General features: G+C 39.7%; 1 protein-coding gene across 3 annotated transcripts in view; it reads left to right on the top strand.

Moving 5' to 3' along the window:
• Positions 1 to 10,447, top strand: part of LRRIQ3 (leucine rich repeats and IQ motif containing 3) — a 65,180-nt gene extending 54,733 nt beyond the window's left edge. For 2 of the 3 annotated variants that reach the window (XM_050961036.1, XM_050961037.1), the window contains exons 7-8: positions 159 to 876; positions 8,552 to 10,447. In XM_050961036.1, the coding sequence (XP_050816993.1) occupies positions 159 to 876; positions 8,552 to 8,735 (902 nt within the window). In that variant the 3' untranslated portion in view covers positions 8,736 to 10,447. The remainder of the gene's footprint in view (positions 1 to 158; positions 877 to 8,551) is intronic. The other variant, XM_050961038.1, reaches the window with a different exon arrangement.
• Positions 10,448 to 16,233: the final 5,786 nt, after the last annotated feature.

Consider the following 16,233-nt stretch of genomic DNA (forward strand, 5'->3'; position numbering starts at 1 on the left):
ATTTAATTCAACCTCACAAGAGGATAGATTGACTTAAAGAGGACATTTATCATCAGTAGATATTAAAATCTAATAAAGAGTCTGAAATAATAAGAAATAGTAATTTTTTATAATCAAATACGCATCACAGACTAAATATTGCATTCTTTGTATTGTAGGTGTCTTGGACCTGGAGAAACCTAATATGGAAGAGCAGGTGGGAACTAAATTTAGGCTTTCAGTTTGTAAAGCTGCTTTTCATTCAGTGAAGGATAAGCTGATGATATTTCAAAAGAAAGAGGAAGAAATTTGGCATGCTGTACACCCGTTTCATTCTCTTGTTCATCCTGCTCCACAGCTTAAAACTGTGAATCACCCAGTAAGTATAGAGAAGAGGATTTTTGCTAGAATGTATGGATCTGTAAGACTTGGACCATTTTATGTTATTGATAAAACCTACAGAGAGAGTAAGAGATGCGAGATCCAAACTAAAAAGATATGTAGGGTTATGCAGATGCAAATTGCCAAAGGTGAAGCTGACTACTGTATTAAGGGTTTTCTTGAGGAAAAAAAGAATGGTGTTCAGAAAAGATGCAAAGAAGAAGACATTAGAATTCAAGAAGCTTTACAACAACATCAATTGAGAAGATCAGGATTTATTGAAAAAGTAAGGCAAAGGCATGGTCGGTTTTTAGAAACCAAGAACCAAAAAGCATCAGAGTATTCATTAATTCAAGACTTCAGCATTCAGCATGCTTCTTTGACACAGAGTTTGTTTAGACTTGACAAATTGAGAAAAAGTGAGGAAACCATAAAGGAAAGAAAGAACATTGTTATGGAAAACAAAGAAGATATGGAAAAATGGAAGGAGCTGGTTAAAAATTTTCAGGAGCAGAGGTATGTTTCTCAATACTCAGTATTATAATATGAATGCTGGAATGGATTTGAATCATTTTTCTAGATTGAAATACATCCATATTTTAGAATGTTTGGGATTTTTTTTGTAGAATAAACAGAAACACAAATAAATCACATCGTTGCTCAGTTCCAAATACAGATCAAATATCAGAGTTACAGTATTGTAAACAAAGTGTTCCTCTAGAAGTGGAACCACAAAATCAAGAGGAACCATAAGTACATCCTTAATACCTCTCAGCCAATCCTGTCCCTTGCACCAAATCTCAGTACAAGTGCTAGGTACATGTCCTGGGTACTTGGGAAGGTGGGGAGACCTCAGGCCTGAAGTGGCCTGTATAGTGATTTGTTTGCCTCCCATAGGAAAAATCCAACAGATCCACAAAATAGTGGAATTCAGAACCACCTTCCTCAGCTCACCCAGCTCTGCAGCAGCGTGGAAATTTCCTGTGCGTGTCGCCTTCCATGGCTGAGGACAGGGAAGGATTTGTCCATTTACATAAAGTGAGGACAGTGACCATAATCACATTTCAATACTAATGTGACTTTTTTAAGGGAAAATTCCACAAATAAAACATTAGGGTTTGTTTTTGCCCACAAAATAAAGCAGACAGTACATTATTCTTACTATGCAGCATCACCTGTGCTGGATTATACTGCCAGAAGTCCATAGAAAGCAAACAAAACGCATCAAAGTATTCATTAGTTCAAGACTTCAGCATTGTGATTAAGATTTCTTATTCTTTCCTCTGAGACTTTTCATAGTAGAAAATATATACTTGCTTAATTATGCCCTGTTCAGATAAGACACAACAGCAACCTTTTTGTCTTACAATGCAGTGTCTTTGTGTGTAGCACAAGGCCATATTATTTTTACTAAGCAGAGTCAGATTGAAATGAGTGCTGCAAATAAATCTTCAACAGTTTTATCGCCCAAGACAATTTTGGGACAAAAATTGAATTGAGGATGTCAATGCACTCATTAGAATTCAGCTTGATACAATTTGAAATAGTTGAGCCTTGAACCATGAAAGTTAGGATTTTGTAAGTGTATGGGAAAAGTAAATTCTATTGTGCAATATAACTATTCTGCCCACATCCTAACTACATTTTTCAGGCAATTACATTATCTTTATTAAAGTAATTTTTTTCCAAATCCCTAAAGACACCCATTCACGTTAAAGCATAGCTCTGCTCTGAAGAATGACTTGTGAGGGTCCATGTTTGTTAGCTTCCAATGACATCCATATGAAATATGCTAAATTTAGAGTAAAAATGTTTTTCTTTAAATACAAACACAACCTCCACTCTGAGAGGTGAGTGAGCCAATTTCCATCTTTACCACAAACAAAAGTTCTGCAATCCGTATTAAGCCCCCAGTTGCACCTGTGTAATCTTATTGTCTCAAATTATGCCATTAGTGACAGCTGAGCAATTCCATTGTCTTCAATGGATTTGAACTTGTGTAACTGATTGGAAATTTAGTAAATGATTCTGTGGATGATGCACAAGATGGAATAGAATCTAGCTCTCTCCCTCTTAGTTATTGGCTCTGCCATGCTAAGGGAATAAAAAGCAATAATGGAATGAAAAGACCATATCTGTTCTACAGAACAGTCTGGACTGCTTGGTAAAATGGGCTCACTTGAACAACATGCATTTTAATATAACCACCGTGTACACCTAAGAACAAAGAGGTATAGGTCACACTTACATGGTGGGGAACTGGATTCTGGAAAGCAGTGACTCAGAAAATGACTTCAAGGTCGTGATGGATACCCAACGGATCATGAGCTCCAAGAATGATTTAAGGTTTGGAAAACCTGCCTTACAGTGAGAGGCTAAAGAAGCTAAGTCTATTTATTTTATCCAAGAGAAGATCGAGGTAACTTGATCATGGTTTGTAAGTACCTATACGTGGGGAAGATTTCTGGTCAAGCTCTTTAATCTAGCAGACAAAGATATAACTAGATCTAGTGTCTGGAAGCTGATGCTAGACAAAGTCAGACTAGAAATAAGATACAGCTTTTTAACAATTAGATTAATTTGCCATTGAAACAACATACTTAGGGATGTAATGGATTCTCCATCACATGAAGTCTTTAAATCAAGACTGGATGTCTGTGCTCTAGATCAGACAGAAATTATGGGCTTGATACAGAAATTACTGGATGAAAATGTATTGTGTGGTGCAGGAGATCAGATTAGATGATCATAATAGTCCCTTCTGGCTGTCAAATCTGTGAATCAGTAAATGCTTATTTTTATCTCTAAAGTTAGCAGATGTGATTCTGATTACACATAGAAGTAGATCTGATGGTGTCATTTTATTACTCAGCCAAAGAGGTAGTTCATGGCCCAAATTTGGTCCCTCTAATACCCTGGCAAAACCCAGTCACTGAACACATACAGTACCATCTAGGCAGTAGTCTGCACTTCACTCAGGACTGACCTCTTGGTACCGACATTTGTGTACAAGGTGCTGATGACACTGGCACCCATGATATCATGTTGACTGCTATGATACAGATTCTCCCACCACTGATTTCTCAGCACCAATATTGTTTTTGGTACTCAGTGATGTTGCAATGACAGTACAATCTGAATCACCACAATTGTCCTCAGCTGTTGGACTGCCCTGCACTTAAGTATCAACTACCAGTAATGTTGTGGTATTAGTGAACTCTTCAGCTCCATTGGTGGAAGGCTGAGGAAACTTACGCTCACCCTAGAATTCTGAATAGGGTAAACCCACCACTAGAAGAGAAGTACTCATTTTCTTCCTACCCTTCTGAGTATAGTATGGAGGGAGATATCCTCCACCTGCTCATCTTGTTCCCATTCGTCTGATCCCTGCTGATCTGACAGGGACTCTAATAGCTGTCACTATAGCCACAGACCTATGAGATCTTGGAGAGAGCACATACCTCTCTGGCCCCAGCCTTTTACCCCTAACTAGTGTTACATCTCCTTCTTTTATGAAACTTTGTAGTGTTGGTCAAGAGGAGACACTGCCACAGGCTCTCACTGTGCCACAGGAAGAACAGGAAAGTGATGAAGGAAAAGTGCTCCATCCCAGCAAATATCTCCTCTTCCTCACTGGATGAGGATCTGAGTTGCCAAGGAAGAAGAGCAATACAGAAGGCCCTCTACCTTTTCCTCCTCTACTGCACACTGTGTCCATCTCATAATAGCAAATTTTATGGCATGAAAGCCATAAATAGCCTTTGAACATTATATAGTCTTACCATCTCCACCCCTCGTAGGCAGCCACCAAGGCTGGCTCCAGGCACCAGCTTAGCAAGCAGGTGCTTGGGGCTGCCACTCCGGAGAGGGGCAGCAGGTACAGCTATTCGGTGGCAATTTGGCATAGGGTCCCTCACTCCCGGTTGGAGCAAAGGACCCCCCACTGAATTGCCGCAGATCGCGATTGTGGCTTTTTTTTTTTTTTGACTGTTTGGGGCAGCAAAACCCTGGAGCCAGCCCTGGCAGCCACTGTTTTATTGTTGAGAGGCCTGGAATGGAATTACCTCAAACCACACCGTTTTAGAGATTGTCAGTGTGGGGTATTCTATTCAGTCCCCGTCCTTTCCAAGCCCAACTCATTCCTTGTTCCTCTTTAAGGATCCCTCTCATAAGATGTTGTTAAGACAAGTAGTGGACTCTCTTCTGAATCTTGGAGTAGTGGAAGATGTGCCCCTGGAGTTCAGAGGGATGGGGCTTTACTTTCTTTATTTTCTAACTTGGAAGAAGAAAGATCTGGAATCCAATCCTGGATTTAAGATATCTCAACAAGTCAAAGTAGAAAAAAATCAGTGGTTTGGTTTTTTTTAATTTAAATTGGATTTTTTATTGAAAATATATAGTTTTTTAAAATAAGATAAACTTATTTAAAATTAACTGAAATTATGACAATCTATGTTAAGGACTAAACTTATTATAAACTATTACAATTATTTAAATTAATTTTAAAATAATATCGAGCAGTCCATGTTTGTTGTCCAGTTTTAAAGAAAGTCAAGCCTCCAAACTAGTGGAGGTCAATAGCTAAGCACCTGAAAGCCAAGTTTGTTAAAGTGCGAAACCACCTTTTGACAGCAGAGACCTCTACTACAGGTGTAGAGAGAATATTTTCTTCAATTCAGTTTAGTTAGTTAGTTAGCTCAATTCAATGGCTAGTACATTCAGAGATAAGAAACCATTTTGGAATTGAAAAAGCAGGAACACTTGTTTTTCTTTTTGTAAAACTTTTTTTCTTGTGTATCCAGCATAGTTGGATAAAGCTACCTAAATAATAAAAATACCATTTTAAAATTCTGTTTTGGTTCACTTTTAACTGAATTCTCATGTCCATAAAAATAGAGCTTGACACAAATCACATGAAAAATTAATGATCATTAGCAAATGAGAAATGCATCACTGACCATTTTCTAACATAAGACAAATGTAAAAATTAAGAAAGTGAATAAATGTAAATTGTCATCTAATTATGTAAATAAATAATATAGGTAGATATAATGTATGCTTTAACAAAAAGAAGCACCAAATTTAGCATATATGCTATTTTGAGTTGCAAATCAACATGTTTTAAAGGTTACCAGACAGTGAGAATCAGCCTTTCTTTAGGAAATAACTAAAAAGTATAAATGCAAAACAAGATTAAAGTTGATTATTTATATCAAGGTTTCCTGCTTGCTGATTTAAGCCATGATTAAAATTGGTTATTTAAATCACTGATTTAAATCAATCCACCCTGCAACAGGTTCATCTGTCATTTCAAACGCAGGATGATAATGTTGGCCTCTATAATCCAATTATTAAATTCCCAAATCCCTAGGCCTGCCTCCTGGTTCACTATTTTACAAGACACTTACTTTATTTATCAGTTCAACTGACACACAGAAAATACCTGAGATTCCAAGTGGGAGCATCTACCAGTATAGAGTTCTGCTCTTTGTCTTTCATCAGCACCAAAGGTATTCACCAAGTGATTGGCAGTTGTGGTGGCTTACAGGAGACAAGGGATCCAGGTATATCTGTACATTAACAATTAACTCATTTGAGGAAAATCACCACAGCAGGTGAACTATTCAGTTCACCTAATTCCACATCTTTCCACTACTCTGAGTCTCAGGATCACACTGTTGCCAATGCAGAGAACAGTTCATGGTGCAGTGCTAAATTCCACACCAGCAAGGGCTTATCTAGCACAGGAAAGATTCAAGACCATGGTAAGTTTCATCAGCAGCTTACATGCTTATCCAGAAACATCTATGAGAGTATGCCTCAGGCTTTTGGATGTGGCCTATAAAGTAACTGTGGTTCTTCAAGAAGTGTTGTCCACATGGATTCCATGACTCTTTCCTTGCTACTGTGGAGTCCTATGCCTTCTGGATTCTGTATTGGCAAAGGAACTGAAGGACAATTGAGCATGCTTGTCCCTTGTTATGAATTCTCCGTTCAAGATTTGTATAGGCAAAACTCCCACTGCTTTCATGAGGAATTTTGCCTAAGTAAGGATTTCAGTATTGAGCCCTAAATTAATAACTAAGATTAGTAATTATGTTGTTTCTTAGATCAGATTTGGGGTTTTTGCTTTGTTTTTTGTTTTTGTTTTGGGGGAATGTTTTTTCTGTACAGCAGTGAAAAAAGAGATCTACATTGTGTGTGGACTGAGGAACTTACTTTATGCACTAGACCTAGAGGTTTAATTGATTGATTTATTTTTTATATTTCCTTAAAAATATACTGGCCTCTTTTGAAAGCTAGGTTGTCTACTGATGTTCAGTTTGATGAAATGCACTATGGTCAAATTATAAACCACATAAATTGGTTGATAATAGATATAGTTGATATAGATATAGATATAGGCTTTTAACCACAGCTATACTGCTTAATCAAATTTAAAAACTAGAGCACAATGCAACATTCTAAATAAGTGCAAGTTTTAATAGATTGACCATGAGGATTCCTCATGAACAGGACAATACCTACTCTTTTTGGGTGTCTTTTTAATTTCTGATGGTAGAATCCCTCCACTGGCATAAAATCCAAATAAAGGGGCTCTATGCAAGTGAAGTGCAGTAAGGTTTAAGAAGGTGAAATCCATAATTTGCAGCTAGTGAGTGATGCTATTGCAGTCTTTGTGGTTACTGTTCCTATGGCCTGGAATAGTTAGTCACAGCCACTTTGTGCTTATGGTGTTCAGTGCTGGGACTGTTTATAAGTGTGAATCATGTGGCACCATTCCTGGCCTGCCAATGTCAAAGCATTCTGTACTGGCCTGTGGAATTGGCACAGAGACCCTCTCCATGGCTGTCATCCCTGTGCACAGCCCCCTCTGTGGTGTCTTTGCTCCTGTGCAGAATTTAAGTCATGCAGAGCAGTGGTTCTCAACCTACTGTATCCATTTCAGCTCACTTAGAAACTACGGTACTTGCTTACAAAACCAGACATAAAAATACAAAAGTGTCACAGCACATATTACTGAAAAGCTGCTTATTTTCTCATTTTTTACAATATAATATAAATATTGTACTTCCATTTTGGTATGATACTTGAGCCTGTTTTTCACTTGTGAGCCCTGCCATGCTGGGAGGCAATGAAGTGACAGCAACAATTAAGTTTTTCTCCACATTGAGTCTATTCCTACTCTCTGGGCCAGCATTAGGGGGTGACAAGCAGGGAAGTTCCCCAGGGCGCCATGCCACAGGGAGCCCTGCAAAGCTAAGTTGCTCGGGCTTTGGCTTCAGCCCGGTTGGCAGGGCTTGGGCTTCAGCTTTCTGCCCTGGGCCCCAGCATGTCTAACTCTGGCCTTGGCGACCCCATAAAAATGAATTCACAACCCACTTTGTGGTTGTGACCCAGTTTGAGAAACACTGATATAGTATATAGAGCAGTATAAACAAGTCATTGTCTGTGTGAGATCTTAGTTTGTACTAACTTTGCTAGTGCTTTTTATATAGCCTTTTTTAAAACAAGGCAAATATCTAGGTGAATTGATATAGTTTCTGGAAGATTCTTTGAGAACCCCTGGTGCAGGGGGCCTTGTGATAGTCCTCTGCACTGTAGGCAAACTTCAGCCTACAGGAGCAAAAATTATTCCTACGGACTGTCTAAATTATATATAAATTAATTACTATGGGAAAGGAGGTGAAAAAAGAGGAGCACGGATGTAGTACAGTGATCCTCAAACTTTTGTACTGGTGACCCCTTTCACACAGCATGCCTCTGAGTGTGACCCCCGTTATAAATTAAAAACACTTTTAAATATATTTAACACCATTATAAATGCTGGAGGCAAAGCAAAATTCGGGGTGGAGGCTGACAGCTCACGACTCCCCATGTAATAACCTCACAACCCCCTGAGGGGTCCCGACCCCCAGTTTGAGAATCACTGGTGTGGTACGTCAAATTCCAAATCTAGGAGAAATTTTCATTAAAATGAATTTAATTAATCTAGCTTAATTGGAGAACAAAGAAGCTAGACACAGTTGTAAAATATAAAGAAGAAGCCAAGAGCATATAAGTATGAAAGAGTCTAACTTTTAGAGACAAGACTTTTATCAGGAAATTTGCTCAGCTGATCTGTGAATGGTAAACCATGGCTGCAAGTTGTATGAATAAGACTGAAGTCTCTTCCTTTATTTTTCTCCAGGCAATTGATGTTACGAAAAGAAAACTTAGCAGAAAAAGTAGTTCTGGGTTCCATTGTTTCTCAAAAGACTAGTGAGAGATTACAGCAAGCCAAGGCAAAAGTTGCAGCTGTAAAGGATCGTCAAGCCAATATGAACATTATGATCAGGCTGCCATTAAGCTGCAGTACAATAAAGCATGTATAATAAACTCCAGTGTTTAAGATGCTAACTTGCAACATTGTAAGTGAATATAAACCAAAGCGTGTCTTTTTATTTAAATGCTAAATGTGGAAGTCTGTACTCTCATCATTTAAACTGAACTTCCAGGCCTTCATTTAAGAAAAAAAACATAACGAAGAGAGACAGTTATGTTTGTTTACTTCTAGAATGTATAAAAGTGTAATGCTAAGTGTACTTTCAACCTTGGTCTTATGTTAAAAAAATCAACATTTACTATTAGATACCACACCCTAGTGTATGATATAGCTCAGTATTTTCCTAACCTTAGAAGTGACTGTGATATTTCAGATTGCATTGTGTGGCAATTGGTGGTAAATGTTTACTTTTAAATGGCGAGGACTACAAGTGTGCATACAGTTATCATCTGTACTTACTCTGAAAACTAAATTATTCAGTGCGACAAAAATAATAGGGTTTTTATGGTTGCTAATGTACCAAATAGCAAGAGTGCAATTAAAATTTTGACTACAGTTATTGCAGACAGTGCTGCTCAAGCTTTGCCTCAGTAAATGTATACATACAACAATGCCATAAACATTTATCTCTAGGTAGAATGTATTTTCTGTTTCATTCTGGCAACCCCTGGTGCATTTTCTCCTAGCTGCTAACTTTCATTAGCACGCTGTGTACTTTGATTAGTCTCATTAGCTACTTTCGTACATGTAATTAATTATGTTTCTAGTTTATTCTACTTAGATTCTTTTTATACATAGTTCTGTGTATGTCTATATAAAATATGAACCACAAGGTGGGTGAGGTAATATCTTTTATTGGACTAAGAGAGAAGATCTCTCACCAACAGAAGATATTTCCTCACCCACCTTGTCTCTCTAATATCCTGGAACCAACACGGAAACAACTACACTGCATATATAAAATATAGTAATTTTTATTATAATTATAATTATATCTTCCTTGTGCCAGTGTTGGCACGCAGGGCAGAAACTAGTTTCTTCCAGTACTCTCATTTGCTGCTACTTCTGCACTTTGATGTGGCTGTAGGTCCCAAGCCTGGATAAAGTTGAGAGGATTGATAACACAGCTAACCACCTAGCCTAATTTAAAAAAAAAAGTCACTGGGTAAAGAACAGAATCAGGCTACCATTCTGATAAAAATGGCTACTCAGTAGGGAACACTGCTGATCCTTCATTCTACATGGTGGTAAAAACCAGTTTTGGGAAGTCAGGATCCCGAAAACTTTGATATAGCAGCAAGAAAACACTTTAAAGTTGTTTTTTGGAAAGTGAGAACAATGTTTCAAACATAAATAGTCTAACAGGTCATGAGGGAGATGGATAACTATAAACTTTAGTATATTAATTTTGCTAAATAAATATCTTGTGGGTAGGTCCCCTGTCATAAACAGATAGTTAAAGGTTAATGTCTCTTTTACCTGTAAGGGGTTAAAAAGCTTAGTAAACCTGGCTGACACCTGACCAGAGGACCAATCAGGGGACAAGATACTTTCAAATCTCGGTGGAGGGAAGTCTTTGTTTGTGCTTTTTGTTTTGGGAGTTGTTCGCTCTTGGGGCTAAGAGGGACCAGACGTGCACCCCAGGTTTTCTCCAATCTTTATGAATCAGTCTCTCATGTTTCAAAATAGTAAGTACTAGCTAGAAAAGGGGGATTAGTCATGTTTGTTTTCTTAACTTGTAAATGTGTATTTTGCTGGAAGGATTTTACCTCTGTTTGCTGTAACTTTGAATCTCAGGCTGGGGGCGGGGGAAGTCCCTCTAGTTTATATGAATCTGAATACCCTGTAAGCATTTTACCATCCTGATTTTACAGAGATGATTTTTTACTTTTTCTTTCTTTAATTAAAATCTTTCTTTTTTAAGAACCTGATTGATTTTTTCCTTGTTTTAAGACCCAAGGGGATTGGGTCTGAACTCATCAGTGATTGGTGGGGGGAAAGTAGGCAGAGGGGAAGGATAATTCCTCTCTGTTTTAAGATCCAAGGAGTTTGGATCAGTGTAGCCTCTCAGGGTAACTCAGGGAGGGGAAAGTCTGGGAGGAGGAAAGGAGGGGGGATGGTTTATTTCTCCTTGTTTTAAGACCCAAGGGGTTTAGGTCTTGGGTTCCCCAGGGAAGGTTTTGGGGGAACAGAAAGTGTGCCAAACACTATATTTTGGCTGGTGGCAGCGCTATCAGATCTAAGCTAGGAATTAAGCTTAGAAGGGTCCATGCAGGTCCCCACTTTTTGGACGCTAAAGTTCAAAGTGGGGGAAAAAAACCTTGACATCCCCTAAAACAAAATCATTATGATTGCTTAAAAAAAAGACAACCTCCTTACTGTACCATTGTTTACTATGTGAAGTTATGCAGTTTTCTTTCATTCTCTTCTGTCTCTTTCATTCATTCCACATGATATTTCCTATTGCCAATTCGTCTCTTCCTTTAGTTGTGTATACGCCACAGCTATATAGAAACAATATTTTTTAATACTTAAGTGTTAACTGGTAAGATAGAGCAGAAGGGCACTATCATGCCCTTATGTTCTTACGTATGAACACACTTTGAGCTAGTCCTGTTACAAAAGGGCTAGATCAAAGCATTCTAATGAACTGTTAGTGTGTGGAAGCAGAGTGCACAATGACCATTAGATCATGGCAGACAAGTGAAGAGTAGATTCACACCCCAGCTCCCCACAATCTAGTTGTTTGTGTCGGCAGGCCATAAGTGTCCAATACTCTTGTGTGACTGTACATGAGTACTAGCTAGGGCTGTGATTTCTTAAGCTAAACAGGATAAGTCATAGTCAATTCTTGTATGGGAGAGTGATGAGGCAGAGAGGCCCTATAGCAGCAGAGAAGGGGTTAATGAGAGCCGTTGCTCTTTGCTAGCCCTGCCTCACTATACCTGCAGCCAATGCCAAACCTTGAAGGAAAATAAAAAGAGAGAACCTGGCTGTCCTGGCTACGAAGGAGCTCTACCTCTCTGCCTGAAAGGAACTTTGCTTGCAAACTGTTTAGGAAAGGAAGGAACTTTGAAAGGAAAGGAACTTTGCTTGCAGAGTTGTGTAGAGAGGCCCCCAGAAGACAGGGGGATGGCCTAGTATTGAGTTACATTTGCTTTTTGCTGTAGAACAGCCTTCCTCAAACTTTAGCAACCTGAAGACCCCCTTTTGGATTTAAAAATTTTCAGAGACCTCCAAACCCCCGCTCAGCCGCAGGCCCTGCCCCAACTTCACCCCTCCCTCAAAGCTCCACCCCTGTCCCACCTATTCCCGTCCTGCTCCACCCCTGCCTCTCCTCTTCCTTGTCCCCTCCCCTGAGCATGCCCCATCACCGCTCCACCCCCTTCCTCCCCGGTCGTCCAGCATGGCGCTGAACAGCTGTTCCCTGGCATGCAGGAGGCACTGGGAGGGAGGGGGAGGAGTTGATCAGTGAGACCGGTGGCCCCGGACATGATTCCGCTTCCTCTCCCAAGCGCACCACATTCCCGCTCCTCCTCCTCCCTCCCAGCCCCTCCTGCACGCCGCGGAACAACTGTACCCTGGTGTGCAAGAAGCACTGGGAAGGAGGGGGTGGAGTTGAGTTGATCAGTGGGGCCCTGGAGTACTGTGGGCCCCAGTTTGAGAAACGCTGTTGTAGAACATTTTTGCAGCAGAGCCCCTCAGCCACACCCACAAGGAGATAATGCTAAAGGGAGAATTAGCTGTTGGGGCAGAGCCCACCTCAGTGGACATTAGAAATAGAGAATTCTTCCTGCTCAGGAAGATCTGTGTTGACAACAGGCTGCCCAGAAGTTCCACAAGGACGCTCTGCTCCTGCCACACCGCAACAGGGGGACTTCCAAGGAAAACCAAGGTGCAGTAGGAAGTGGTGCCAGCATTTATGTAAGTCCCACTTTTTTCTCTGAGACTGGCTGGTGTAGCTGCCCAGCGTCATGTTAGGGGTTGTTGGATGGAAGGGACATCTTTTAGATGACACGTACAGGAAAGCTCCCAACAATGTAATGTAAAAAAAGATCTAGACAATTTATAGTAATTCTAACTCCATATTTGGCTACAGTTTGTTGTGGAGGGGGAGCTATTCTTGTATGACCCCAAACTTGTAAATATTTATGCATATGGTTATGTTTAAAGTTAAATATGTGTGTGTTTGCCAGAAAGTGGGATGAGGGTACGTGTTTGTGTGTGAGGGGGGGAATGAGTGGTGGGGTGATAGCAAACTTTTTAGGGATCTTTTATAAATGTAGGCATCCATTAAGACAAAATCTTTGGGGATCTGGAGTCTGAGTCAGAATCAGATCAGGAGGCATTGGGATAGCGCAGCTGTTTGCTTTGACTGGCCATTTAACTGGGATAGACTGCGTGGGTTGATTCTTTGATGAATAAGACTATGATCTCAGCAACAGAAGAAAGAAACATTGAGTGATACTGGGAGAGTCTGTTGACTGGTGATATTTTTCTGGATCTGTGCTCTGCTTCGCTTTAATTTGTCCCTGTAGAAGTGGGATTAATTCTGAGCTAATTGCAAGCACTTGTTTTTCAGTCTCATACTTTGCAACCCACCTGTGATTTGTGGGTAGCTTGTATATTTTATTCCTTATATAATATAGAAATCTTCTCTAAGTCTTCTTAATAAAAGGCCAAATTTCAAGTAGTCTTAAATTTTGTACACCCATTTCCTGAGGCTACTTGAAAATTTGTCCTTGAATAGAATTTTTTTTGAAATCATGATGCTCAGTAGCATCAATTAATTAATTAGCAGAACACAGAAATCCTGCACACACACTGGCAGTTACAGAACACAGAAATCATCCCAAATAGGCAGTTACAGAAAACTGAGATTCAAATTGTTTATAAAAGTCATGTTTTAAACAATTTTAAACATAATTTTGAAAGCATTTAAACAGTACTTGAAACTTCTAAACTTTGGTTAGTAACTAGTAGAAAATAATATCTGTAATTTACTGGAGAGAAAAAAGCAAGTGAAATACCCAACCTAAGAAAAATGGTCATTTTAGCAGGAGTGTAGAATTTACTGATCAGGATAGAAACATTTCATCATATCTGCTGTTCAGCTTTTCCAGCAATTTTAGACATTTATGTAAAATTTAAGGGCCTGTCTCTGATAGTGTTTTCACTCTTTGATGTGGTATAAGAGTTTTCATTCATCTTTGTTCATTCATCTAGATTATTTTCTTAGGCAAACAATATTTCTAATTTCTGTCTTCTGATCTGCTCAGTGTGTATGGCCATGTGTTGAGTTAAATTGCTAATGAATCCCATAAGGAGAAGATATATTAAATCACAAGTACATTAAAACCTTGTCATAAATAAAAACATGAGAAGGTCTGTCTCTAAAACAGTGTTTCTCAAACTGGGATGGCCGCTTGTGTAGGGAAAGCCCCTGGTGGGCTGGGCCAGTTTGTTTACCTGCCCTGTCTGCAGGTCCAGCCGATCGCGGTTCCCACTCACCGCAGTTTGCTGCTCCAGGCCAATGGGATCTGCTGGAAGCGGCACGGGCTGAGGGACTTACTGACCACCGCTTCCAGCAGCTCCCATTGGCCTGCAGCAGCTAACTGCAGCGATCGGCTGGACCTGTGGATGGGACAGGTAAACAAACCAGTCAAGCCTGCCGGGGGCTTTCCCTACACAAGCAGCGACCCCAGTTTGAGAAACAGTGCCATAGAGGATACAAGGAGTATGGCCTTCTGATTCCATGGATGACTGAGATCAGTGGGAAAAAGGAAGCACCCACTCTGTGGCAAACTGTCTCTCTCCACTGCTCTTGATGTCCCTGCTCCACTCTGGTAGGATAGTTCTATAAGCAACTGGCTTGATCACCCTCCCCTATGCTTCTGCTGTACTCTTTCTCTATGAGGGGACAGTAGCATATAGGATGATTTAGTATATGTCTGTGTCTATATGAGACTATAATCTCGACTTTGTTTTGAGAGTGTCATTTTGATTGTACAATTGTTCTGTGCCTTCCTTTTTACCTCCATCTTGGACTGGGATATCCTGAAGTATTGACAGAGGGTGAACAGTGCAGAGCAACTAAGGGTTACTAACCTTGAGAATCTCCTATTCAAATAGAAGCATCCATAGACAACGAGTTAAGTACCATCCAGAGAAACCCTTTCTCCCAGGTGGCCTTGTACCAAGCAGTAGATCATCTAGAGGGACTGCAAGCAGCTCAGATTTGCTGTCCCCTTTCTCGGGTGACCACTTTATAAAAGATGGATTCTCTCAACAACCATTTTAGAGAAAAATGAACAGAAGCAGGTAAGAGAAAAAGGAAGAGAGGTGGGTCTTAAGACCCTGAAAATACACTGTCCAAATCCCAAAGGGCTCTTGGAGAGGAAACTGAGGCAGGGATTTAGCGCATAGGTTCTGTTCTTTTTGTTTCTTAGCACAGTATATATCTAATGCTGCGTAAGAATTGAGTGTGAGAGCTAGAAATTCCTTTGCAGAATCTGTTATTTGCCTATGCTGCCACGTAATCCTTGAAGAGGAAAACAGTAAATCAGAGAGGGTCCAGAGCTTCGACAGAACTCTAGGAATATGCTAGTTTCAGGGCCAACACAATTGGACTGTGGGATTTCCCACTGCCAAGAGATGTCAGCCACAAAGGCTGCACCTGGATGTGTGTCTAAAGGTTTTGAAAATTCAGAATGAGTGTGTGTCTGCGTGAAACATTTTATATTATGACTTACACACAAAAAGGTAAAAGAATGTTAATATTGCAATTCCAAGCACTCTGAAGTTAATAAATGACATAAAAGTTGCCTACACAACTTTCTCCTGCCCTTTGTGTGTATGTATTGTGATAATCTTGCCCAACATCATAGGAAGTTTGTGTCAGAGCCAGAGAAAAAACTCAGTTCAGTGACTTAAATGCAAGACTATTTACTTTCTCTTGTTGCAAACCTCTGTCTCATCCAGTGTGCTGAACAAGACAGGGATCTTGGAGAACAGATAATATGTGATCATGTAATTAAAAACTGTATCATAATGTATATGCATGAAGGGCAAATTAAGGATGAAAGGTCTGCCTTTATTCTAAAATTTCTAAATTTCTGAATGCTTGACTTTGCAATCTTAATAATGTTCTTTTAAGCTACTATTTTGTGTTTAATTTCCTAGATTTAAATAAATCAAACACACGAAAAAGCCATGAGAAATTCTTTTATGTGGAATTACATTGGCATCTGTAAGGATAGAACCCAGCTCCTTTAGAACTACAGTGCAGGCCTTTATTGCATGAGATAAAGGGGTAACTGGTAGCATTAGTAGGCTGCTATAATATATGCAAACTACCTACTGAAGGGGGAGAAAGATAGCCTGTTGCACCGAAGTACAAGTAGCTGAAAGCCTGTGCTATCTCATATGTGTAATTCATAAAGTCAAAATGGTTTTGGTATTCAAGTATATTGTTTTATGGGAAGTATGAAAAGAGGGTGAGTGAGTCTGTGTTGTCCTGTTAAATTTTTGTTGATATGTGTGTGGAA

Source organism: Gopherus flavomarginatus, chromosome 7 (assembly GCF_025201925.1).
Source record: "Gopherus flavomarginatus isolate rGopFla2 chromosome 7, rGopFla2.mat.asm, whole genome shotgun sequence".
Taxonomy (NCBI): domain Eukaryota; kingdom Metazoa; phylum Chordata; order Testudines; family Testudinidae; genus Gopherus; species Gopherus flavomarginatus.